The 26,192-nt window shown below is 35.1% G+C and overlaps 1 protein-coding gene and 1 pseudogene across 1 annotated transcript; one reads left to right on the forward strand and one right to left on the reverse strand.

Annotated features, from left to right (window-relative positions):
* Positions 1 to 983: 983 nt before the first annotated feature.
* LOC142625640 (beta-1,4-xylosyltransferase IRX14-like) lies at positions 984 to 9,373 on the reverse strand. The gene is made up of 3 exons (XM_075799307.1): positions 8,340 to 9,373; positions 7,638 to 8,198; positions 984 to 1,660 (listed from the first exon to the last, which is right to left on the reverse strand). The coding sequence occupies exons 1-3, from the start codon at positions 9,095 to 9,097 to the stop codon at positions 1,423 to 1,425; spliced, it is 1,557 nt and encodes a 518-aa protein (XP_075655422.1). The 5' UTR covers positions 9,098 to 9,373; the 3' UTR covers positions 984 to 1,422.
* Positions 9,374 to 24,951: 15,578 nt separating this feature from the next.
* LOC142626490 (putative calcium-binding protein CML27) lies at positions 24,952 to 25,589 on the forward strand (annotated as a pseudogene).
* Positions 25,590 to 26,192: the final 603 nt, after the last annotated feature.

Here is a 26,192-nt window from a genome sequence, read left to right on the forward strand (position 1 = left end):
TGTAAATAGGCCTCCTCGGACGTAAGCCGAGAGTTTGTTCTTATATTATATCTCTTTCTTTGTCTTTTTTATTTTTTAGGTTACAAAAAGTTCCGTCCCCTTTCTGTTCTAGGTCCCCCTTAAATACTCCCCTTTTAATACTTTATACACGTGTTGCCCCCAATTCCTCCCTTTAGCCTAGATATTTCTTTTCTTAGTGCCTTTGAACGGTAACTAGAAGTTTCCCTTCCACTCGTTCAAGTGTCACTTCCCCATTAATGCGGCGGGGTGGTAGGTGCGAGGTCTTTAATGTGGAGGTAGCGGCCTTTATCTTTGATATTCTTCCAACATCGGTGCTTCTAGGACATTCAAGGGTTCACCCCTTTAACCATCGTGGTCTTGACCGTGTCATTCCCTAACCTTTACCATGAAGTTCGGGTTCTCTAGTGTCGGTCCAGGGGAAAACCATCCTCGGCTGGACCCTCGGATCCTCGGCGTATGGGCCGACTTAAAGTACTAACAAGTCCTAAACTCAAGAGCAGGTTGGCCTTACTTAGTAAGACCCAACGGCCCATATTACTATCAAGATCTTTTTACTCCCCACAGTAATAATAATAATAATAAATATATTATGAGATAACTCTTAAAAATATTATCATGATAGACAATAGTAATAATAATAATAATAATAATAATAATAATAATAATGATAAATATATTATGAGATAACTCTTAAAAAAATTATCATGTGTAACACGTGAGTTTGAAACTAGTAACCCATAAAAGTCAAACGATTATATTATCCATCATTGCCAAACGATTATTTTTCTCATAATTGCCAACAATTATTTTATTTATAAATTCCCATTAGAAAATAAATAATAATAAAAGTGTTTCAAAGATACACCCACACCAACAGGAGGTCGATATGTGCAAAGTCAGTAGGGAAAACTGTTTCTGTGTTATCCAGTCACGTTGTTTCAAGCACAAGCACGAGAGTAATGTTTTGCAATGAATAAAGATTTTATTACATTTGGTATCGTTTCTAAGAAATCCAACTGAAGGGAACTCTATAATTCCTATTTAGAAGATTCTGTATAAAATTTGAAGCCTACTAGTATTGGATACAAGCTTTCTGCAAGGCATCAGACGCATCAAGGATAAAGGATCCACAGAAAATCCCCTCTATCTGAGTCTAGAATATCAACCACCCCAACAGAAAATAAAGGAAAAGAAAAAAGAAAAAAGAAAAAAGAAAAAAAAAGCCCGAAACTTAGGTGAAATTCAAACTGAACAGTGTGACCGGCCCACTGTCACTGGTGACCTCCCAAATGAACTCTCTAATACCATTTGATTTTCTGCTTTGTCCATTTTGACATGAAGGCCAGTAGTTTCAAATTCACACAGCACTTACATATATCTTAGATGTCCCCGGCTAATCTTTCAATTTTGTTCAGAATGCCTCACAGGGAGCTGTGTGTCTACTATTTTTGTGTCATGCTTTCTCTTACTTCGCGAACTGCGTTTAGATCTGGGCGTTCGAGTCTTGGGAGAATGTTTCACAGTGTGCTCTTGGACACCAACCACTACTTTTTCATTAGATGGGAGTTCAGGAGGAGCATCTGGCCATGGTGTACGTTTTGATGGGACAGTGATCTCCAAAGGAGGGTCAACTATCCATCTGAACACAACATAAACAAATTCAATAAATGTTATTAATGCAGTACAACTTATCCAGTTAACAGAATTTGGAATTGAAAATATAGATCCAATTAGAGCAGGTTTGACAAAGCAGAATACAATGAGAACCATAATTTATGGCTTTGATCTTATTTGTAATGCAGAACCATACATTGAGAATACGATGTCTCAGGATGACCAAAATGATGAACACTGACTTCAAAGGAAAAAGATAGACACAAACATCCAGAAATCACACAATTGATGAATGCTAATTACATTGACTTCTGGAAGCATCAAAGGGTAAACACAATATAGGTTGTGAAAGGCCTCTATTTCAGACAGTTAAGTAGCATCACGATCCATCACCTCATGTGGGAGGTCTTAGGATCAATCCTAGAATGTGCACCAAGTTTGAAGGTAGTGGAAATGTGTTTGCTTATGGTTGCAATATCTTAAACCTAGTGAACACAGGAAAAGAACGAAATTTAAAAGGGGTGTGGGGCCAGCTAATGTGAATAAAATGGCGCCTCAAATAACCTTTGAACACTATATTTGGCTGTAATAAGGGGGCATCATCACCACCACAAGCCAAATATAAATGGATTGATTTATTGAAATTTCCCACACCACTTCTTCATTAATCACTAAATCTCTCCTCCCTCCCCCTTCTCTCTCTCTCCCTCTCTCTCTCTCTCTCTCCCTCTCTCTCAACTGCCTAGTTTATGTATATGCTGGAAAACTTCAAGATCAAGCCCTCTTTTTTTCTTTTTCTCCCCCAGATTACAAGTGAGGGAGACCAAGAGAGGGGCTCATCTGGTCATGGTCTACACTTTGTGGATGCCATATGCTGAAATGCATCTGAAATAATATGATGGCCTTAAACTAAACCAAAACAAGAATGGATATGCCATAAAGTCTCTCGCATCTGATGTGATAAGATGGCTGGGGCTCATCTAAAACCACTCCACTGGATAGTGGTATGTTAGAAAGTAATATAATGGCCATAAACTAACCCATAACAAGAATGGATAGGCCATAACGTCTCTTGCATCTGATGTGATAGGATGGTTGGGGGCTCATCTATAACCACTCCACTGGATGGTGATACGCTAGTTTAAAAGGATTTTTCTCTGAAATTAATGAATAGGCTCAATTCATCTTTATCCTAAATATGCCTTTCTCTATTAACATCAGGCAATAGTAGTTTTCTATTAACTAAAACTAAACATAGCCCTTTGTGTGTTGTGTAGGAATTACGGCTATATCAAGTCTTGATTCATTGTAGGCCTCAACATGTTACAACATTCACACATCCAACTGACAGCCAATTACTTAGCATATATTTATTTTTCTAACCATAAAAAAATAAAAAATAAAAAATAAAAAATAAAATAAAAAAGAAAAAAAGAAAAAAAGAAAAGAAAAGAAGAAGGGAGGTACTTATCCAAGGGAGGTAGAGTCACTTTAATTTAAAGCACTCTATCTAATCTACCCACTTATTTTCTATCATTATTTCCTATACCTGTTGTTGTGGCTAACTAAATTGAGAAACTTCGGAGGAATTTCTTATGGGGTGGCACTGGTGATGAACCAAAATTCCATTTGGTTAAATGGGCTACTGTTTGCACTCCCATTTCTTCGGGTGGTTTTAGGATAAGGAAGGTAAGACTTTTTAATGAAGCTTTGCTTGGAAAATGACCATGGAGATTTGGGATGGAGAAGGCTGCCCTTTGGAGGCAAGTGATAGAGGTGAAATATGGCTGTTGATGGGGTGGCTAGTGTACTAAGCCTGTTAATGGTCCATATGGTGTTGGCTTGTAAAAAAATATTAGTCGGGGATGGCCTTCTTCTTCTCGCCACATTCTATATAATATGGGGGATGGGTCTAGGGTGAATTTTTGGCAAGACCGTTGGTGTGGTAAGACATCTTTTGCAGTTAGCTATCCTGAATTACTTAGATTTTGCCGAAATAAGGATCCTAGTGTGGCTGAGCTTATGAAATTTGATAATGGAGTCCTGTTTTGGGATGTAAGTTTCTTTAGGGGTGTGCATGCTCGGGAATTAAAGGCACTGGCCGGTTTTACGGATACCATATATGGCGCTTTGGTGTAGGGGTTTGGTGAGGATTACATGTGCTGGAAAATTGATAAAGAGAAGGGCTTCATGGTAAAGGATTATTATAGTCTTTTAGTGGGCTCTAATGACAATTGCTTTCCTTGGAAAAGTATTTGGAAATAGAAGATTCCTTCTCGAGTAGCTTTCTTTGTTTGGACTGCTGCTTTAGAGAAATGCTTAACGATTGACAATTTATGAAAAAGGAAGGTTTGGATTTTGGATTGGTGCTACATGTGCAAGTGTAATGGTGAATTGGTTGATCATCTTTTTCTTCATTGTCTAGTTGCTATGGATCTGTGGTCTATGGTGTTTAGTTTGTTTAGAGTGAGTTGGGTTATGCCGCAATCTGTAGTGGGGCTTCTAGTGTGTTGGCAAGGCAAATTTGGTCATCATCGAAATGGATATATATGGTTGACTGTTCTCCATTGCTTATTGTAGTGTCTTTGGAGGGAGAGAAATAGTAGGTGCTTTGAAGATAAATAGAGATCCATATCAAACCTAAAGCTATTTTTCTTTAGAACTTTAATAGATTGGTTGGCTACTTTGCGAAACGAATCATTTTTTCTTTTCTTAATTTCTTAAATTCTTGTAATTTTTGTTCTTGAATTGTTTGACCCTTTGTATACTCCCTGTGTACTAGGGTGTTCCTTTTTTGATATCAATAAACTTATTACTTAAAAAAAAATTTATAAAAAAAAAGAAAAGAAGAAGAGGAGCTAACAGAGGCGGAGTTTAAAAGCAAGGCAACTGTGAACTAGGAAAGCCTTTAGAATTTGGCGGAGGGGAAGTCTTGCAAGCAAAAGGTAGTGGAATGGCTGTTAAATGCTCTAATGTGATGGAAATTTGATAGAACAGGACAGGGGCTATTGTAATAGGGTAGAAATCTTTTTAAATAAGTAACAAATAGAAATTGCAGAGAATTTAAGAATCACACGCACTGAGAATTAAAGAAGACCAAACATGAGGAGTCGTGGGCCTATACTCCTTGCAGTTAGCAATGCTCAACTCCTCACAAATAAGAATCCCTAATAATCCTATTTTTAATGAAAGAGATGATAAGAAAGAGGAAGGTGGTCAGAATGTACTAATTCTCCTCTCCTATCCCCACATCTGCTTTCATTCTAAACATACCCTACATAATACAGGACATGCAACCAGTAAAGACTATCCAAGCTAACCTAGTGCTGACTCATAGGTTCTATCCTTTACATTTCTACCCTTTGAATTATTGTTGGAAAGTTCTGGTTTGTCTTGCGTCAACTAGAAATGAGACACATACAAAAACAAAGAGAATTGAATATGACAATTTCCAGTATGGTTTGAGACAGAATAACACACATAAAATTGGAGAGGACATGGAAGCATAATTCAGTTTGTAACTGTATTACGAAGGAACATACATAGCATGTTTTGTATGATATATCTTTAACCATAGATGATTTTTAGAATTACCTGTCTGCACAAATTTATGAGTTTTATGATATTTATGTCTATAATGTATGTAGAAAGGCAACTTCTAGATACAACCCCAGACACAATTTAATGGCAAGAATTTTTAACTGATTTTGAAGTGAATAGTTACAGAAGTAACCTGTTAGAAGTGAAAATAAGAAAAAATCGGCGGCAACCCTGGGCACAACTGCTGTTCAGCAGTGTAACCCTAGGCAAAACTGCAGTTGGCAGTCAAACAGCAGCAAACGGCACTTGAAGTAGCACCTCAAGTGCCAATTGGCACTTGAGGCTCAGATGGGTCCCAAATTTCAACAATAGCTCCCTCAAGTCTCTAGACATGTGTCTGTAGCTGAGTTAGTTGGGATGGTGTTCAGATTAGGGCCAATTCAAGAGTTGGATGTAATTGAGTACATTTTGACAAAGTTAGTTTGAGTTAGTTAATTCTAGCACATGCATGAATTAATAAAGCACTTGCATGTTTGTTAGGATCAGCTAGGAGTCTCATTTTAACTCTCTTTTTCAAAAACACATGCAATTACCCATCTTTAGCATGTGTTAGAAAGGCCAACCAATAGGAGTGAGCCATGTGTGGCCAATAGAATTAAACATGAGTTGTATGAATCGATCCACGTAACCCTCATTTAGTATGTAGGAGAATAAACTTGTTGTTACTTAGACTATTGTTAGTCTTGCTTGGACATGGAGGCTCCCTAAAAGAAGTCTCAATCAGAGAAGGTGACTCTCTAGAAGAAGCCACAAGCTATCCAACTCAACCATCATTCTCATGCAACCAAAACCCTAATCCCAATTAACATCAAACCCTAATCTTCATTTTTCATCAACAACCATCATCAAAGACCTCAAACCCCTAAACTCAAGGCCATGCAAGAAATTCTAGGGTCCTAAATACATAAATCTAGGAACCCAATCGTCAATATCCGAATTTACACATCAAGGAACACCAACCCAAAGTGTGTTCCTTACATAACACATGGGCACAGCTGATGTATCATTATAACTGACATGCTAATAATCAACACAGAGTATTGCTGAATATATCAAAGAGACAATGTAACATGGCGAATGTCTATCAATAAAAATATATGAGACGCACAAGTTCAAGAAGAAGTTGCTACAAGCACTTCGAGGAATAATAAGTCAAACGATCAATGCATTCAAACACCCCCATGAGCTAAAGAGTAGAAAACCAATATTTCTTTCCAAAATTTCATTGTCAATAAAATCAGACAGTCTGAAAAAGGTTAGTACCACATCAGCAACTGCGTTTACCCTCGTGATAAGATCTTTTATTTTGAAAAATAGGTTCATCTTCTAAAAGTTAGAATGTTGTGCACAAGCTATATTCTAGTACACTAAATTTTAACAAGAATAAGTGAATAACTCATGTTACTCAAACTGCAATTCCTGCAGATTATAGAAACTTAAGGCACAAGAGCAACTATAAAAGGAAATAAAGTGCACACTTGATGCCTAATTCTCATGCCATAGCCCACTTCCAACCAGTACATTCTTTTAATAATGTGTACACTACAAAATTCTAACAGGGCAGTGCTTGGAATGATACGGGATTCTCATTCAGCTTGACTTCACCTAGATTTTTCTTTTTGTTTTTTGCTCAAACACTTTTTCATCTTGATGTCTAAGATTGGGCAATAATTGCATGACCTCCTTCCATTGTAAGATCGAAATGGAGGTTGAGGTTATGGGGTTCCAAATCCCTGGATGCATGTGTATCTTACCAATTAATATATATATATATATATATATATATATATATATAATAAATAAATAAACAAACTAGGCAGTCATTGATTTCAATTAGCATTCTGATCTCAATTTACACAAAGGTCAGTAAAGAAGCTTTTACTGTTTGGGAGTTTATAAAACAAGGAATGAAAAGAAAGAAATATATAGTTTTACTATTATACCATTCACCTTTTATTTGTGTTTTTTACCCTCAAACCTAAGGGAATGGAATGAGCATAATTCTCTCATAGCCATTCCATTCCTTCCTATTAAACTTTCAAACATGGGAATGGATGGAATAATTCTAAAAAATCCCTTTCAATCCATTCCTTTCCCCTCTCCCAAACGAATTGTAAAAAGATTAGTCTGATCTTATGATTTCAATTAATCAAAGTGTCAAACTATTAGAAAGGATGGTCATCAATGGTCAAATAAAGACAATTCCTACATGCACACATAGAGACAACTCCAACATGCATAACATGTGGCAGCAGGCAAGCATATCACAACAATCAATGATGAATATGTATATCTAACACCATCAAAATCTAAAATGACTTTGCATTGCTTACATAAATCAGATTTTTATACTTACCAAAGAAGATATTGAAACGTAATAGCGAAAGATAAAAAAGACTCACCCAGAAGGAAATTTGCTATCAGCACGAGCTTCAACACGGAGCCACCATAGCAAGACTTGGCGCCCGCAGCTTCCAAGTGGCTCCACTACAGAAATGTCCTTTAGTAGAGACAAGGGACTCTCTATATCCTCATCAACCCCATCTAATGAATCTAGATCCTTAACCAACTCTGGCTTTTCTTCGGCATCCTTCCAAAACAATCGGGAATTCAACACAAACCCAGCCCATTCAAGCTTCCTAGGCAACACAATCGCCCTGTCACCAATGTAAGTAGCACTCTTCCCCACATACGGTATGGAATTAAATGTATGCCAACCAACCAACTGATTGGATGCATTACAAGCTGGACCTTGAACTGGCATCGACGGGTCCTCCCCATCCTCCTTTTTCTCAATCACTGAAACCGATGATTCATCCGTTTCACTCGAATGAGCAAGTATCCCAACCGAAACAGCACCAACCCATTTCACATTCTGAATCTCATCAAAAAGCTCCGAACTATGCATATTACTATCATCAGCAAACATCACAATCCCATCCATCTTCTCCTCTTTCACAATTCTGTTCCATCACACACACACACACAAACACAAACCAATTCAAATTCACACTCTATATCCTAACTTAACATTCAAAAATTTTAATCAAATTTCACAGAAAGTAAACCAAAACAAAACAAGACGCAGAGTCAGAAGAATTGACCTCAAAGCGTGGAGGCGCATTTTCGTCTCCAAACGGTGGCGAGCTTCCCACGAATTCGGCATTCGCTGATCGAAACCGACATGGATAATCCTAAGCCCGGACTTGGCGAGAACCGAAGAGGTCTCGTTGGTGACTCCACCAGCCTCCACGACGATCCAGACGAGATCGTACGGAACCAGCATGAGCGAGTGCATAACGCCAGTCAAATGCAGAGTCTGGAAAGTCCGCACGTAGGTCGGAGTGACCGCAATGACGGTCTTAGGGTTCTTGACTCCGAACTGGAGCCTCTGCTCCATCTGGACCCGCTCGATGATCCGATGCGCCTTCATGACCTCGTCCGGGTTCGGGTGCGGCCACGGCCGGATTCGGATCCCGTGGCGACCAACCACGACCCGGCTGCTGGAGGTAGTGACGGCAGCGGTGGTGGTGGTGGTCGCGGCGGTTCTGTTGAAAGGCAATTCGGGATTGACGATTGGATTGGAGTGGAAGTTGAGGGTTTGGGAGAGGTCGGTGGCGGAGCGAAACGGCGACGTGTAGAGGTTAGTGGCGGAGGTAGAGAACAGAAAGAAGAAGACAAGGCGAGAGAACCGGTAACCAAGGACAAGGCTAATAAGGCAACAGAGACCGTGGAGGATTAGCCAGAATATAGCTGAGGGAGACTTGATCGAACCGTCTGATGACGAATCTAACGGCGCTGGGCCTCTGAAGCTGTTGTTACGGCGATTCATGTAGCTCTGTTGCAACGCCGAGAGCTTCATTTTCCTTTCTTTTCTCTCTCTCTCTCTCTCTCTGTGTGAAGTGAGAGAGGTATTTGTTGTGTTGAGTTGAGTTGAGTTGAGTTGAGTTGAAGTTTGATTTGGTTTTTAGAGAGAGAAATGGAGGTTGGGATTGGGTGAGGGAGGTGGTGGTGGAAGTCTGGAGGTTAGGCGGGGTGGGTTAAGGAGTTGTTAATTTTAATTAAAGATTTCTTTGGGTTTACGAATGAATGAGAAATATTATTGGTCTTCTTCTTTTTTTCTTTTCTTTCTTAGTTCTTACTTCTTTCTTCTCATTCTCACATCAACATACAGACACAGTACTGTCTCAGACAGCGAAAGGGTTGCCCAAAATCTAGGGGGCCCAGTTGGATAAAATGTAACAGAATGTACTCAGACGATTTTTACATAGTAATTAAGGGAAAGGTTATCCGGCGCAGGAAAGTATCCGTTAAGCATGGTTTATTGCGGGATTTATATAATAAAAATTTGGTATAAATTAATGAAATCATTGAAAATAGTATTGAAGTAACAAATGAAAATTGACTTTATAAACTCTACAGCTTATAAAATTGGTAACAAATTTAACAAAAAGTTGACTTTATTAACATAAAATTCTTTTTTACACTACCCATTAATTAATACTACTAATTTTATTATATTACCTACAAACATGCTTTAATTCCAAAATTTTTGAAATCGGATGATAAGATACCCGATAAAAATAGTAATCACTACTTTATTTTAAAAAAAAGTCATGTTAACGTCATTTTTAACCATCATGTTTGGGTCATGACATGTTAAGCTTTTTTTTTTGAAAAATTAACATCACTTTTATAAAATCATATATATAAAAAATCATCAAAAACAAATTTTTTTAAATTTAGATATTTTACCGGGATGATAGGGTCAAAACTCTCAAAATCTAATCACACAATTGTCATTTTTTTAGACCTAAAAAATAGTGTTATATTAACGCTCCCAAGTTGTAATTGATTAGTCAACAATGGTGATATTGGATGGAATGAGATGTAGTCAAAGGTTGGGTGCACGCGCGGAATTCAATGGTAATTGGAATTAGGTAAGCTTTGTTTGTAAGTCCAGACCTCAAAGCCGTTTCATGATAGATCAGAGATGTCTGTGCAAAGTCGGCCATTTGGGCTTGGCAAGAAGTAAGAACAAATTCAACAAAATGCTGACACTTGAAGCAAACTCATTATAAGACAAATACAATGGTTGCTTATTTTTCCATTAAAACAAAAACAAAAACAAAAAACAAAAAACAAAAAACAAAAAACAAAAAAACAAAAACTTGCTTATTTGACAGTGTCACAAATTACAGTGCCACGCCAATGGTTACTCAACATCATATCAAAATACCTTTTTTTTCCTTTTTTATTTTATTTTATTAAGGGATATCATATCACAATAATCCATATGCTAAAACTAATTTATAAGAAAGGGGTTAAGTGAGAGTTTAATAATAAAATCTTTTTGTAGTGATCTATATCTGATTCCAATCCCACTTTAATCTCTCCTGCTGTCTATCTAGGTCAAAAGAAAAAAAAAAAGAATTTACTCTCTCTAATTAAAGATGCATGATTGTGTCCAGACTTTTGGTTCAGCAAAGTCAAAGAAGTCGATATAACTGTTCGTCGTTGAAACTGTTAGGTCAAAGCAGTCTCTTCACAATCAAAGAAAAGGGGTCAAAGCATCAAATGTAACGGTTAGTTACATGAGGATTTGGATTTTGTAGTAAGCTGTAAATAGCCAAGATATGCATCAACAAATATACAATAGAAAATTTAAAAAAAAAAAATGTTATATTCATAATATTTCACAATAAATTTTAAGTGATAGGTTGTTATTAATTGTTATGAGTGGACAAAAAAATAGTTTAAGTTATGAATTCAAATTAAAACCAATAACAACTTGCCACATATGATTTGTTGTTTGTAAAAATTTTGTAGATATAGCTCTTCTCTAGACAATAATATTGATTGCGAAAAAAAAGAAAGATTGGCAATAAAAAAAAAAAAAAACTTATTTATATTAATTTATGGATTTTGTTAAAATTGGTTATATAACCATTTTAAGAAAGTTTTTATAAGAAAAAAAAAAGAAAAGTAACTTATTTTTTTGACTTATTTTTTTTATTTCCCATAAAAGTAGTATAAAAATTTTCCTAAAATAATTCATTAACAAATATCCTAAGGGCATCCGTTAACCTAACCCTTAATTTATTTAAAACTCAAGCCCAAACTCTAAATCATATTAATTGAACCAAATTTGACCGATTAAACTAAAGATTTGGTGACTAAAAGCATTCAAGTCTGTATGATCAAACTTTTTCTTATTTGGTGGATTCTTTGTAACCCTTTCCACCAAAATGGATTTTGTAGAACCAATTGAGGGTTTTTTTTTTTTAAATTAATGTACTAAAAAATTACTTATCTACTTAATTTAAAAAATTTTTTTTGAAAATAATTTAGCATTTCATTCTTATTAAAAAAAATTAAAATGCTATATTAAGAAAGAAATCAACAAATAAAAAAATCTTCTATGATATATTTGTAATTCTAAATTTATATAAACTTAGTGTGGAAAAAAAATCAAAAAAATAAAATATCTTCTATGATTTCTTTGCAATTATAATTATAAGTCTTAATTTATAATGGAGAAAATTTTAAATTTAAAAAAAAAACTGAAATTGCTAAAGCTAAAATCAATTCTTTATTGCTAATCATGTATGTATTTGTTTGAATAATGACTCCATAAATTATAATTCTAAAAATTGATATTAAATTTTTTTGTAAAAGAAAAAAAATTGTTGAACCCTATATATGTTTGCCTTGCACAAATAGAGATAATAATTTTAATACTTTATTAAGCATGTCATTTTATGCTTATATTGATTATCATTAAATTTTTTATACCTTTTAAAATTGATATACCAATTTTAACCATTGTTTATAAATATTCTTAAATTTCATTTAATTTTTAATTGAACTTATACTTCAACCAATAAACCATTGGTCAAATGATGATCCAATGATCTGAAGCTTACATCGGATCAAGCTCCATTTAAAACTAGATGTCTATGCTCAAAACAAATTTTAATACTTCATTGATAAATAAGGTTAAACTCCACCATAATAATTTGCTAATAAATAAAATATTAACATCAAAGTTTTTTTTTTTTTTAATTGATAGCTAGGAGTATGGGGATTTGAATTCTGGACATATCCATTAAAAATACCAAAAGGTGTCAACCAATTGAGTTAATTACAAGACTATTGGCCATGAACATCAAACTTAAATTATATATATATATATAATTAAGTTTGATTTTAAGCAAGCGGATATTGAGCGTTATTAAACTTGGCTCAACTCAATTATGATCCTATGCTTAGTATTTAATAATACTTAATTGAACGGTAAAATGACAAGGAATAGAAATTACATACTATACATATATAAGTTAGGTTTTAAAGGTTATAGTTGCCTTAAATGACTTTTTTTTTCTCTATGACAAGTAATTATACTCTCATTAATCATTATTACTAAGACAACTAACCTTATATTAAACTCAATTACCAAAATATCAAGTGACTTATTAATTGTTAAAATAATATACTTTTGGTAAAAAGTTATTAGTTACCGTAGGGGGCAATGGGCTAAGAAGGGAACTCAATACAACTAAATTGTAGTGATGGGAGTGCAGGCCAACACTTTGATTCCTTAAAACTACAGCTGAATGATTACAGAAGTGGGATTAACTACATAGATAACACTTGACAAAAATTTAACAAGAAGAAAGAGATTCTTATTTAATTCTCTCCTCGGGTTGGCCGAGGATCACTTGTCCTTAAGAAATACAGCTCTTAGTATTACTCTACTCTCTCTCTCTCTCTCTCTCTCTCTCTCTCTCTCTCTCTCTCTCTCTCTGAACTTTTTCCAATCTTTTTTAAAGTGGGATCTTCCCTCCTTTTATAGCCATTGAATTGCATCTCCGCCTTCCACTTGGAGGGCTACTAATCTTTCTTTGAATACTTTTCTCATCACTGCCTTGCTGGTGGTGGTAGAGTAGGATATAGGTTGTGAAGACACTATTCAAGGGTCATTCTGCCATTAATGCAGTAGACTGAGTTGTTGGAGGGCATTTAATGCAAAGGTAATAGATGCTTGATTTGGAAGTTTCCTTTCTCTTTTGTGTGTACGCAGTCATGGTCCTTTTCAGCTTTTCAACCTCACAGCTCCTGCAGTCTTCCTCTTGTCTCTCAAGGGGAAGATGTTCCTTGGGCTCCTCGAGCAGGTTGTAACCCTTAGTTTTTCTGGTTTGTCGAGTACTTAGGTTGTCTTGATTGGGCCAGGCCTGATTTGTTAGACAGCTATGCCTTAATTACTCCTCAGGTTGATCTCGTCAAGGGTTCCTTCTCTTCGGGCTCTCTCCTCCTCCCCCCCCCCCCCCAATAGTTACATTTAGAGAAATTTAAAATTTTACTCCAACTAAAATTATATTACCAAAGGCTTCAAATAATTTAAAATAAAATAAAATATTTATTTTAACTGTTTTTTTTTTTTAAAGAATGAATACTAGGAAGTTTATTGAAAAAAAAAAACTAGTCATGGTCAGCCAAAAGTACATCATAAAGGTGGGAAGGAACATCCTTCAACTATATTGATAAACCTCTAACATATTTAGTATGCTTAGCTAGGTTGTCACAAGTTGTGTTTTAATAGTGTAAAATTGTATACACCACGTATTGTGCTTGCACCGAATGGTTTAATATATGTATGTATTCAACTTATTAAATTTATTGTGTTTTATTTACATGCAGCTCATTAATTATTATTATAGAGGTTTTTTTTTTTTTTTAGAAACATAATTATTATAGAGGTTAATTTACTTTTAGGTGTCATATTCCTAAAAAAAATTTATTATATATAATTCAATTATTACACCAAGTGTGTAAATAGGGGGATTTAAACCTTCTTTCTTCTATTTAAAAAAAAAAAAAAAAAAATTAAGGTGCAATGAACTTGAAATCTATTGGCTATGTTCCTAGACTTGGTGATATGACGAAATCACGAGTCAATAATGGAAAGAACTTCTGATGCATTGCATTCTTCTTTTTCTTAATTTGTACATTTTTGCGTGGATTTCTAATGAATCGGTGATATATCTCTTTCATGATGGCAGATTACACACAAATGATGCATCGCAAAGCTAGTAATTTGTAATGCATAGAAGTTACGCTGATAAGAAAAGCTAATTATAAGAGATGATTGTTTCTCAAATTCAAAATAGCATCCATGTGTATCACCACCAAGAAACCACATGTCCCGCATTAAAATCTCCATGCATTTTAGATTAATACCATAGTGAAATTGTGATAACTCATGGTTGATGCCTCGACTTTATTTAGTTGTTTATATGGCGGCCACGAATAATGCGTGAGTTTAAGGTGCGAAAATGTCACTATTGCGAAACAAAGGTCCTCCTCCCAGAACCAAAAGCCGCAAAAGATTGAGTATGAAATAGGGAATTGGTTTGGTGAGTGGGTGACTTTGATTACCATACACCACCTGATGAAGAGCTTTGTTTACTTTAGAGGGAGGCAATCAGATTCAGTACATGTCTTTCTATTAATTTAAAAAAGCCAAACTCAGCCAAAATGTTTTGGGGCTTCCATGAAATTTAGTCTTTGGAGTACTGATATATACTCTTCTGAATTATTTATTTAGTTTGAGTCTTTGATAGGGTCAGTGAAATTGCACTGTAAATTTTGGGTAAAAAAGGTGACACTTCAATCATCTTATGGCTGATTGATGGTGATTAGGAACCAAGCCAGAAGAAACAAATACGGTTGGGAAGTTGAAATCAATCAAATTATACATTACGATCCAAGAAAACTAAACATTATAAGCATGATGAACTGTCACTCGTATTTGATTTGGACATAATAGAACTTAGTTCTCGCTCAACCAGGGGCTACTGAACCTTCCTAATTGATATTTTTTAGTAAGTTCGGTGGCCTAAAATCAATATTCAATAGGCATCTTTATTTTCTTCTTTTTCAACATTATCAAATCTTGCTGTTAGTGTTTATTTATTATTCCATGTGATGATGAAGAAGAATCAACCAGTTGTCACGTGGTCCTCACTTTACTCAAAACAACACCTGCATAACAACAGACAAGACCAACAAAGGGCACCAGTGTGGTGCCAGCCAAAAACTCTCCGAAGGTCAAGTTAGAACTTCTTTTCTTCTTCACAATCCTAAAGTGCTAGAGCTGAAGTGAATTATACGTACCGTGGCTTATGAGGGTTTTGGGGTATATATAGTAGTGTGGATCCGAAATAAGCGCCTTGGTGAGGAAGTACTTTCCTTCTAGGAGAGTAATTTATGGATTTTACGTATCACCTAGAGCCCTTTTCCTTATAGGAATCTTCTTGACTAAGGCCAAATATGTAGCGCAAGAATTTTCCTTATATACGCGTACGTGGAGGACAAGATAAATTATGGATGAAGGTTGGCTTATCCCCTTCAGCTTTTACTTCCTAAGGTTGTCAGCCTACGTATGTCTCCGGGAAGGTCGTCAGCTTACGTATGTCTCCGGGAAGGTCGTCAGCTTAGGACCTTAAGCCTTGACTCCGTCAGCTTTTCTTCCTTCAGCCCAACGCCGTCAGATATGAGGCGGAGCAGCGGACGTCGAAAGGGGATGGTTTAGTGATCAGAACTGACGGGCCTGATACTCCCGTCAGCTGCCTTAAGGTATTAGTAACTTATACAATTATCCTCATCACCATGATAGGTCCTTAAATATCAATAATAATCATTATCGTTATGAAAAACAAAAATAAGCCTTGTGTTCTATCTTTCTCACACAAACTGATGAAGCTGCAATATTACTCTTAACAGAAATTATTGCACCTTCTCAGTACTCTTCTAATCAATGTGGAATTCCAAAATCAACAAGAAAATGTACTATAAAAATTACTAATATTTTAGTGCTAGAATTTTTTTTTGTTTTTTTTTACTTGAAATTTTCTCAACATAAAGCTTAAAATATGGGCCCATACTGAAGCCCATAAAAGTGAACTCTTGCCACTACAATAATTATCCATGACTGTGAGCCCAGTATGAAAGCACCTATGGCCATTGGTGGGCTAACACATCCATATCCGTAAATAAGTGTGAATAGCAAAGACAAATTCATCGTCTAAGGAAAACATATTCTTTGTTTGGGTTGGGCCTGGATTGGGACATGACATCTATGTCCTGAAAATATTCCCACCATGATCAAATCGATTCCGAATAGTTCTAGATCAAATGCATAACTACTGAGCCCAAAATTATTTAATTGGAAGTGCTCGAAGTATAGCATTATTTTTCCTGCATGCCAGCGTCTATTTTCTATTTGGGTGTGTTCTTTTTTTTTTTCTTTTTGGTAAAACAATAAATGGAGGTTAGTTAAGCTACGCTAGCTTCTGGACAAGGCACTCGGGTTAAGACCCACAGGCCGACCTTTATAGATGTCCACCAACAAATGATTGCTGGCAAGGACTTGAATTTAGGTGGGTTAGACGAAGTGTCCGAGTCTTACCAACTGAACCAGATTTCATTGACTATTTGGGTATGTTCACATAACATTGTTAGAGCTTTCTTTTTATAACCAGGGATAATTTGGGACTGTTGGTCGTAGCTTCGGTTTAAAGTAGTGTATATTCAGTCTTTTAAAGTGGAACTTGTTCTCATATTAGCTAAATTATTTCAAACTTTCATTACGAAAAATGTTATCATTGAATTAGACAATAATAATTTAATCGAGGCTGTCCCTCCTCTCTGTCTGTTCTTGAGAAACTGGGGAAGATATTTGTTGAGCCATCACGGAAATTTCAAGAAGTCATCACTCAGCTAATGGAGTAGCTTGTTAGGTAGGCTGATGCATCAAAGCGTCAAAGAAAATAGTTCGCTTTCTTGGGTCTCTGTTGTTATCACTTTCACATAACAATAATCTAATCAATCATGGCTCTTCTTTTTCTTTTTTGTTCTTTTTTTTTTTTTTTTTAATTTTATGTAACTAGTCACAAACTCATCAGATACGTAAGAAAATATAATGTAATTATTTTATAATAATATAAGATAAAATTTATAAGTTAAATAGTACACTTGTTATTTTAAAGTATTTTATAATTTTATAAGTTTTATGCAGTTGAATATATGTATTTTGCATTCAATGACAATATATATATATATATAAATAAAGATTTAGGGGTAATTACAGTCAACTTATCTGTGATTTGACCCAAAATCACTTTGTCTACTCGTGATTTGAAAAGTGTCACTTTACCTACCTGAGACAAGTTCCGTTTGTCTCCCATAACTCACATTTCTTAAAAACATGGATAAATAAGTATTTTTGCTTTTCTTTTATGTCTCTCTCCTAAAAAAAAAAAAAAGACACTAAAACAAGAGAAAATAAGATTAAATAATACTATTTGTAAGAATTTAGAAACTTGCCTCAAGAACTCCTATAAATCACAAAATATATTTTTGTAACACACTCAAAAGAAAATAACACAAAAAGAAAATTTTACTTAACCTATTAACTTATTTTCTTCTCTATACATTAATTTATTCCTCTCTCTCTCTCTCTCTCTCGTTCAAATCGTCGGTAGCTTTGGGTCGTGGTGGCTTGGGTGATGACTATGGAGGAGCACAAGTTGGCTGTGTTGGTTGGGTATGGGTTTTGAGGAGGAGCACAGTGTTGGATTGAGTCTGTAAAGGAAGGCAGCTTAATAGGGTTATGGTAGAATAATACAACAACTGAAAATAATGCTACAGCAAACAGTTTAATAATTGAACGGGAAACTAATCACCCAATAAGGGTAAATAACAACAACAAAAAAAAAAACTTGTTTGTTAGAAAAGTGGACTCAGATTTTTAGAAGAAGTGAGTCCAAGAAGGGAACCAATCCTCAATGTAAGTATCCTCAAGGAAGGCTTCTGCTATAGAAGTTACGCACTTTGAAAAAATGACCTAAATGGTTTAAGCTTCAATCCTCAATCTTTCAGAGAGTGAGTCTATCAAGAGGGAAAGGAAAAAGGTAATCTATTGATACATGCCTCTATTTCTACCACTTGTGTCTCTTTGATTTTTTGTATGTTCTTTTCTTTTCTCTCTTTTCTTTCTTTTTCTACCTTTTCTTCCTTTCGCCTCTTTCCATTCCCCTATACTGTTCACAGCTATCACTTTTTTTACTATTTGCCATGGTGGAATTTACCATTTTTTACCCCTACACTGCTTTTTACTCCTTATAAGTGTCCTTCCAAGACTGGCCATTGGCCTGCCGGCTACTTAGCTACTACCATTGCTCTGAATGTGTTAGATGCACTACTCTCCATTCCCAGACAAAGTTGCTTGTCTTGTTTCTTACCTCCCTTTGTTTTTCACTACTCTCATTTGGATAAGGATTAAGCCTCTCCATTGCCTACTTTTATGGCATGCATCAAGTGGTCTAGCCTACACTTACTTCTTTTTGGTGAGGTGTCATCCCAGTAGGACATCCCTCCCCAAATAAGTTTGAGTAAGAACCTTAAAATAGACCCCCTATTTCTCCCCACTACCAGATCACACCTTCTAAAACCCTTGATCTGTGACTCACCTCCTATGTATTGGCTAAGTACAAGTAGGTGGTGCCTTGGCCCTTTGTGCATGCTCTACTCCACCTGAATTTGTTTCTTTCTGACCTCCACACAATTTCTACTGCCTCCGTGTTTGTTTGATTTTGTTATACGTATTAGTTGGTGTTTATCTTTTGTGGCGTGAGGATGTGTGGACTTTTGGGCTCATGTTCTCTGCCTTTTACCCCTTCTTAGACTAGGTGTTCCTTGGGCAAAGACCCTCATCTTCCTACCGAGCCCATATTTTCCTCTCTTGCATCTGTGAGCCTCCTAGCTATTAATCCTGTCATATCACTTTATCGTGCCTACTATACCTTTACCTTCCCTTTTACTTCATGTTACCCCATGTACTTGTGGGCTGATGCTCCTGCCGTGCCGACCTACTTCTTCGTCAATTTTGCTCAGGGCTTCCTAGGCTCACTTTTCACATCTTTATCTCTTTTGAACTTTGTTGGCCAACATTCCTACTATGCCAGCCTATTTTATTATTTCATTCATCGAGCTTCCTCAGCCCATTTACTTCCTCTTTATCTCTTTTACTCCATTGAGTTTTTTGCTAAATCATTTGAGCTTCCTTGGCCCAATTACCACATCTTTACCTCTTATTACTTTTTGGGCTTGTTGGCTTTTAGGCCAACCCATTGAGTTTACTAATTCATTTCCCGGGATTCCCCGGCCCATTTACCTCTTTTTATTCTTATGGGCTTACTACTTCATTCTTTGGGCTACGTCGGCCCATTTACTTCTTATTTACATCTTCTCCTTTTTTTATTCTTATAGGCCTATCAGCCATCAATCCTACCATTTTGGCCTGTTGGACTTGTAACATGTTACATTAAATTAAAATTATTATCTAAGTTTAGAACAGTAAGTCTCAAAAGAAGAAAGAAAGAATGGTTGCATTGTTTTTTAGAATCCTCTCCAAATATAAGTATAATGCATATATTATTAAAACTTGAATTTTAAAGTAATCTTTTGAATATTTATCATTGCTATTACATTTTTAGGGTTCATATTTCTAATTTCTAATGTCTATTTGGTTTGAATTTTTTTTGTCCAAAACTAAAGAGTTTGGCCAAATAAAATAAATTTCCATACTTTTCAACCCAAAAAATTGAGGGGAAATTTTTTTTTTTTTTTTGGTGAGCCTAAAACTCTTAAAAGACAACTTATAAAAAGAATCAATTTAAGACTTAATTAGTCCAAAATGGAAATAATGGAGCAAATTGGACCGAAGTAGACCAAATGGACTAAGGTGGACTGAATAAATAGAAGTGGGCCAAAATAGACCAAATTGGACTGAAATTTTCTAAGTGGACCGAATTAGCCTGAACTGGACGAATTGGACCAAGTTAGACTGAAATAAATTGAAGTTAACCTAAGTGGACCAATGGACTGAAGTGGACTGAATTGGACCGAAATGTTATATAGATATAGATTTGGAAAATCAGGGTTATTTGTCAAGACATCAAGGAATTTTGCAAGATTTTAGACTTTTAAACTTCAAAAGATCATTGCTACTCAACTAATAAAGTAATTCATTGATTTGGCAAGGCATCTAACATTATGTTTGGGAGGTTTATTAATTAAAAAAAAAGGGATGAATATAATAGAGAAGAATAATAATGAATTTGGAAGCTTGAAATTAAAGCAATGGAATGTAAAAGTAATTTTGTTTGGGAGTTGAACGGAAAGTAATGTAAAGAAATCATTTTATAATATCATACTATTACAACATTTCTTTAATAAAGATAGTATATAAATATTTAGAAGAAAAGAAATGTTCTTTTATCGGAACTTCTACAAAATTTCATTAAAACACATTTCATTCCATATAATTTCTCTGATTTTTTCAGTGATAAAAAAAGGTTTTTCCCTTGTATTGAATTTCAAATAAAGGAATTTAAAAAATTTTTTTTTTCTTCTCATATTATGGCCCTCCCATTCTCCTCATCCAAATAAGTTGTAAGAGTTTGCTTTGTTGGACTTGGAGTAAGGTCTGTTATCCTCCTAAAGAACTTAAAGTCCTTGTAGTCAACTTCTCTCCCCAACTAGGGTTTTTTATTTCTTTACTCTTCCTATTTGTATTCAACTCATATTGGAAACAAGAAAAAAAAAATACAAAATACAAAACACCTTTGAAGTTTCGGTCAATATCAAACTAACCTCTTGCATTTTACATTTTTTTAAAAATCTCAACCCGATTGATTTTCTCAAGTGGGTTCAAGTTCAATATTACCTTAAAAAAAACATAATCCAAAATTGAGTTATTAATGCAAGTTAATAAATGTAAATAAGTTCTAAGCACTTACTTGCATTAATACAAGTGATTACCCAATGTAAAATAAATAAATAAAAAACATTGAGAGCAGTCTCGATCAAAATCTAATACAAAAAAGTAAGAGAACGCCAAGCTATTATGTGTACTCTTAAGAAACTATGTTCAATTACTCCTAACCTAAGATAAAGAAAGGACAATCGATGATTTGTGGTTGCTTGTTTGATTCTTTGCACATTCTTTTTGACTAAGACTTCACAAGTATCTATCAAAAAAATTAAAAAACAGACCTCACAAGTCACAAGTAAATGGCCTTCGCCCGACATATTTTTTCACACCAATTTCCTATAGACTTGTCCTCATAGAAAACTCATAAACACAGGGAAGGTTATTTCTTTGTGGTCTGTTTGGATGCCCGGGATTCGGGCCTTTGGGTTGGATTTGAAGGAACAAATCCAAATTTTTTGTTTGGGTAACTTTGAAAATCTTCCTTATCTCAAAGTCAGGACCATCCTAAGCCAACTTTACTTACTCTTAACTCAAGTAGAGTAGTTAAGCATTTCACTTTGACTCTGTTGAACCTCATTATGAATTGTTTAACACTTTCTCCTGGCCTTCGTTTTGTTTTCATCGAGCCAGATTTAGCTGTCGAGATTCCCAAATCCGAATGGACAAAGTCGATTTGAAATTTTCTTCCATTTCTTCCCATGTATAGGTTGAGTTTTGTGAGAGGTCGGTGTAACTCAGAGAGTCACAAAGGCTTGGTCAGTTCAAAGAATTAGGGAATATTCTTAACTTGAAATAATCATTTTTTGATGGCTTACCATACTGAATAGTGAATGGTGAAACATGAGATATGTTATTGTTCCATGACTCTGTTAAATATAAACGCACTAGTGAACAAACACAACGAGCAGAAAATAAAAAAATAAAAAATTATTATTTGGATAAGAGGTCAAGCCTACGCGAGCCTAAGCCTGATTTCCAATCCTAAGTATATAAATTCATAGAATATGTAATTCCTTTCTCATTTTGGAATGATGATTTCAATCACTTTTTTTTTTTTTAATGAGTACGATTTCAATCCTTTTAAATCATATTTAAATTAACAAATTAGGAGTCAATTTCTCATTTACTTCTTATTAGTTTTTAACAACTAACAAGTAATTACATGACATTAATCTCCTCACTTAGGAGAGAACGTTCCATTTTGGACCCAGAAAATTTTCAAATGAGCTGGGCGCATAAAATACGGTCCCCTTAGACCCATCTCAAAAAATGGGTGGGTTCCACTTTTCTTTTGCCTGAAAAAATAACTACACTCTGCAAACAACCATTTTCCAACATATATTTTGTGCCTCAGCGTGCTGAAACTTCTACAAGAACTGGAGTTTCAATTCATACTCCTCACGATTAAGGCTTCGGTAGTTGTAGACACGATAGTGATGGTGCTCGGATTTCCTCTTCGCTAGGCGCGGAATAGATCATCTTGGTGATTGATTTATAAAATAGTTTTGGACACTAAAAAGTTCGTCCATGATAAGCATGCATGGAGGAGGAGATTGTTAATATTAATCTCCTAAATTTCTCACACAGCCACCCGCTAAGAAATCTCTCTCTCTCTCTCTCTCTCTCCAATAAAAATTAGATTTTAACTTTCCTTCATCATGCATTGCCATATTCAAGGTAAAATAAATATATTTTAAAAAAAATGCTAGAATATATTTTCATTTCTAAAGTTTGCAAGAATTTCAAATTTTCGTCCTTAAACTATTGAAAATGTTACGTCTTTTATCCTTAAACTTTAACAATAAAAAACTGGAATCATTCATGTTTTCTTAAAAGAAAATATTAGAGTTACAAACTATTTTACATCTCTTACAAACTACTAATGTGATGAGTGTTTATTGGTAAGTGAAAAAGTGATGTTAACGATGGGCCCAAATGAGAACAAACAAGAATTAGCTATATCAACAGTTTGTAAAAATATTATAAAAATAGTTTATGGCTGTGGGATTACTTTTTCTTAAATCCATTAAAAGACTCCAAACCAAAACTAGCCACTTTTTTTAAGTTATTGCATTCTTTCAAGTTTCAACTAGGAAATTCTTCTTACTTCAACGTTAAATATATTTAGAAGAAGATTAGACACCACTCGGAAAAGAAGGAAGAAAATAGAGTCAAGTGGACTGTGTGTGTGTGTGTTTTTGTTTTTGTTTCTCAAAAAAGTGGGTTACAAGTATCCAATATGGTAGATACAGAAGCAAAATATCCGACAAGTATGGCACAATCAGATTCTGTATGTGAGTCCAACAACCATGTTTGATCTTGTCCATTGCAATAGATTATAACAACCACATCAACTAATCATATCCTCTTTGTTACTTAATCGGATCGTGAATTTTAGAATGTCAATCAACCACTAATTGATCCAATGAGTCCTCGGACAGTGCCTTCAGTCAATGTTAATGTATTCCTATACTTACCACGCTTATTAATTATTTTTTAAAAAAAGGGGTATTCACATGACCTGAAAGTACTCCCATCTTTTTGTATAATATATTAACACATAGTGGGCATTATGATGGTTTAAAAACTTAATCAGCTAATGACCCGAGTCACCTGACAATAGTTTATTACTATAGATGGGTGATTAAAAAGGGATTGAACTATAGGAAAATTGTTTGATGACAGCAAGTAAGGTTGACTCCTACCGAGAATCTAGGTCTTGCTAGGAAAAGAAAAACCTTTACCTCAACTAGGGCCAATTGGTGAGGTTGACCAAAGGTGCTTCAATGGTTAAGCAAGCACAAAGAGAATCAGTAATTGAATTATAAACATAAGCTCAATTAGAGGTGACATACCTTAATCAGTGAAATAAATGAGGTTTTTATAGGACAGGAAGGGCTTGGGTTTGTTAATAATAATAATAAATAAATAAAGTATCACAAACTAAGGTTTAATTTTTTATTATGTTTGATCATGAGTTATAGAGAAAAAGTAGTGAATTCATGTAAAAGTGATAAGCAAGCAGTTACACCCTGTAACGTAGGATAGTTGTGGTTTAGTTTATGGTACTAGAATTACTCAACAATAATACTCTTCAAATTAGACTTTTTGGGATTGTCAAGAAATAGTTTCCTTTATGGTGTGTTTGTTTGTTTGGAGGTGAAATAAGGTGAATGGAAAACTTTGGAAAGAAAATGGGAAGAAAATTTTTTTGAAGTGTGTTTGGTTGGGTGAGAAGGAATGAAAATAAATGGTGGGGCCTAGGTGTTTTTTTTCCGAACCCACCAAAAAGTTCTCTTCAAAAGGGAGAGAAAACTAATGACCTATTTAAAAGTTTAGAGAGGGAGGAGAGTAAAGGAGAATGGTTATTCTTCACCTTGTTTGGATGTTTTTAAAATTAGTAAAGGGGAAGGGAGTAATTAGTCATTCCTCTTATTTGGATGTTTTAAAAATTAGAATGGAAATGAGAGGAAATTATTTAAATAGACAAATTTACCCCTATTTGAAAATAGATTTGCAACATTGGTCTATTATTAATTTGTTTTATATATATATATATATATATATATATAAAGTTATTTATTTTATTATGTTCCAATTTAGTAGCATTTTTATTTATCTTAGTATAATTTCATAAAACATTATTAAAAAAATAAATTAAGTATTTAATATATAGTTTTTTTTTCTTTCAATTTTACCCATGTATTCTAGCAAAAATAACAAATAAGTAAATGAAGGAGAATATTTTATTATTATATTCCTTGACTACTTAGCTTAAAAAGGAGCAAAATAAAAAAAAAAAAATTTATCTCATATAATTTTTTTTTTTTGTTTCGGATCTAATAAATAATTATTTATTCCGAAACAAAAACACAATAAATACTATTGCAAGTTGGTCAAAATCCAGTATTGGCTGAGAGTAGAGAGTAGTCATCGGATGGCTCTATTGGGTGACGACAGTCGCGGCTACGAGCTGGCCAGAAAGCTTGAGAGTGTTGGAGTATGGCGGACGTGGTTGGGCGAGTCCGACGAGGACGAACTTCGCCGCGTCATGGACGAGCTCGACTCCGACCACGACGGCTTCATTTCCCTGACCGAGTTCGCCGCATTCTGCCACTCTAGCTCTGAAGATGGCAGAGCCTCTAAGCTCCACGACGAGTTCAAGCTCTACGATCAGGACTAGAACGGCCTCATCTCCGCCTCCGAGCTCCACCTCGTCCTCAACCGCTTGGGCATGAAATGCTCCGTCGAAGATTGCCACTGGATGATCCGATCCGTCGATTCTGATGGCGACGAAAATGTCAACTTCGAGGAGTTCCAAAAGATGATGACCACCGCCAACGCCAATAACAGCAACGCCTCGCCGCTCTAGGTTTTCATTTTCTCTTTTCTGATCCATTTTCCTCTTAATCGTCAAATGCGAATGATGCGGTTGTGGTTGTTTTTCTATACTATTTTAACAACGACGTCGTTAATTGCTGCTTGTTTCTAGGTAAAATGTACTTTCTCGGAGAAAATATCTTCTCAAATATTGAAGAATTTTTTTTTAAATAGTCAAAGATTATTTATATAATCAGTTTGTAATTTTGTTAATTTAAAAAGGATAAATTAGAGAATTTATTTGGTCAATAATTTATCTACTCTACTCTCCCTCCAAATCTCTCTAATTTTGGGAATTAAAAATGAGGGGTTAGAGGTAGTTGAAACCCTTCCAAACCCCTTCAAACCCCTTCCCTTCTTCCTTAAAAAACTTCCAAACGAGATAATTGAATTACTCTCCTTCCCTTTACTCCACTCCTCCTTTTTTTTTTAACTTCCAAACAGGCCATAAGAGAGAAAAAGCTCATGAAATGAACTTCCAAAAATACCCTTAGGGTCCGTCCGTTTGGGTGGAAAATAGGGAAGATGAAAAACAGGGTGGAAAATACTATTTTTCACTGTTCGTTTGGGGAAGGAAAATAGGAAAAAGAGAAAACCCGGGAGAAAGTTTTCTCTCCGGGCCTACATTTTTTTTCCTTCCAAATCGGAAGGAAAATCTGGAGAGAAAAGTGCTATAGTAGCACTTTTACAAAAATGTCCTCTTCCCCATCTATTTTTTTTCAACGCTCTCTCTCTCTCT

Source organism: Castanea sativa, chromosome 2, assembly GCF_040712315.1.
Source record: "Castanea sativa cultivar Marrone di Chiusa Pesio chromosome 2, ASM4071231v1".
Lineage (NCBI taxonomy): Eukaryota > Viridiplantae > Streptophyta > Magnoliopsida > Fagales > Fagaceae > Castanea > Castanea sativa.

Bases quoted from the DNA above. Each gene is read 5' to 3' on its own strand.
- LOC142625640 (XM_075799307.1), bottom strand. From the start codon at position 9,097: ATGAAGCTCTCGGCGTTGCAACAGAGCTACATGAATCGCCGTAACAAC. The intron at 8,199-8,339 runs GTCAATTCTTCT...GTGATGGAACAG, and splicing joins ATGCGCCTCCACGCTTTGAG to AATTGTGAAAGAGGAGAAGA. The intron at 1,661-7,637 runs GTGAGTCTTTTT...TGTTGTGTTCAG, and splicing joins GATAGCAAATTTCCTTCTGG to ATGGATAGTTGACCCTCCTT.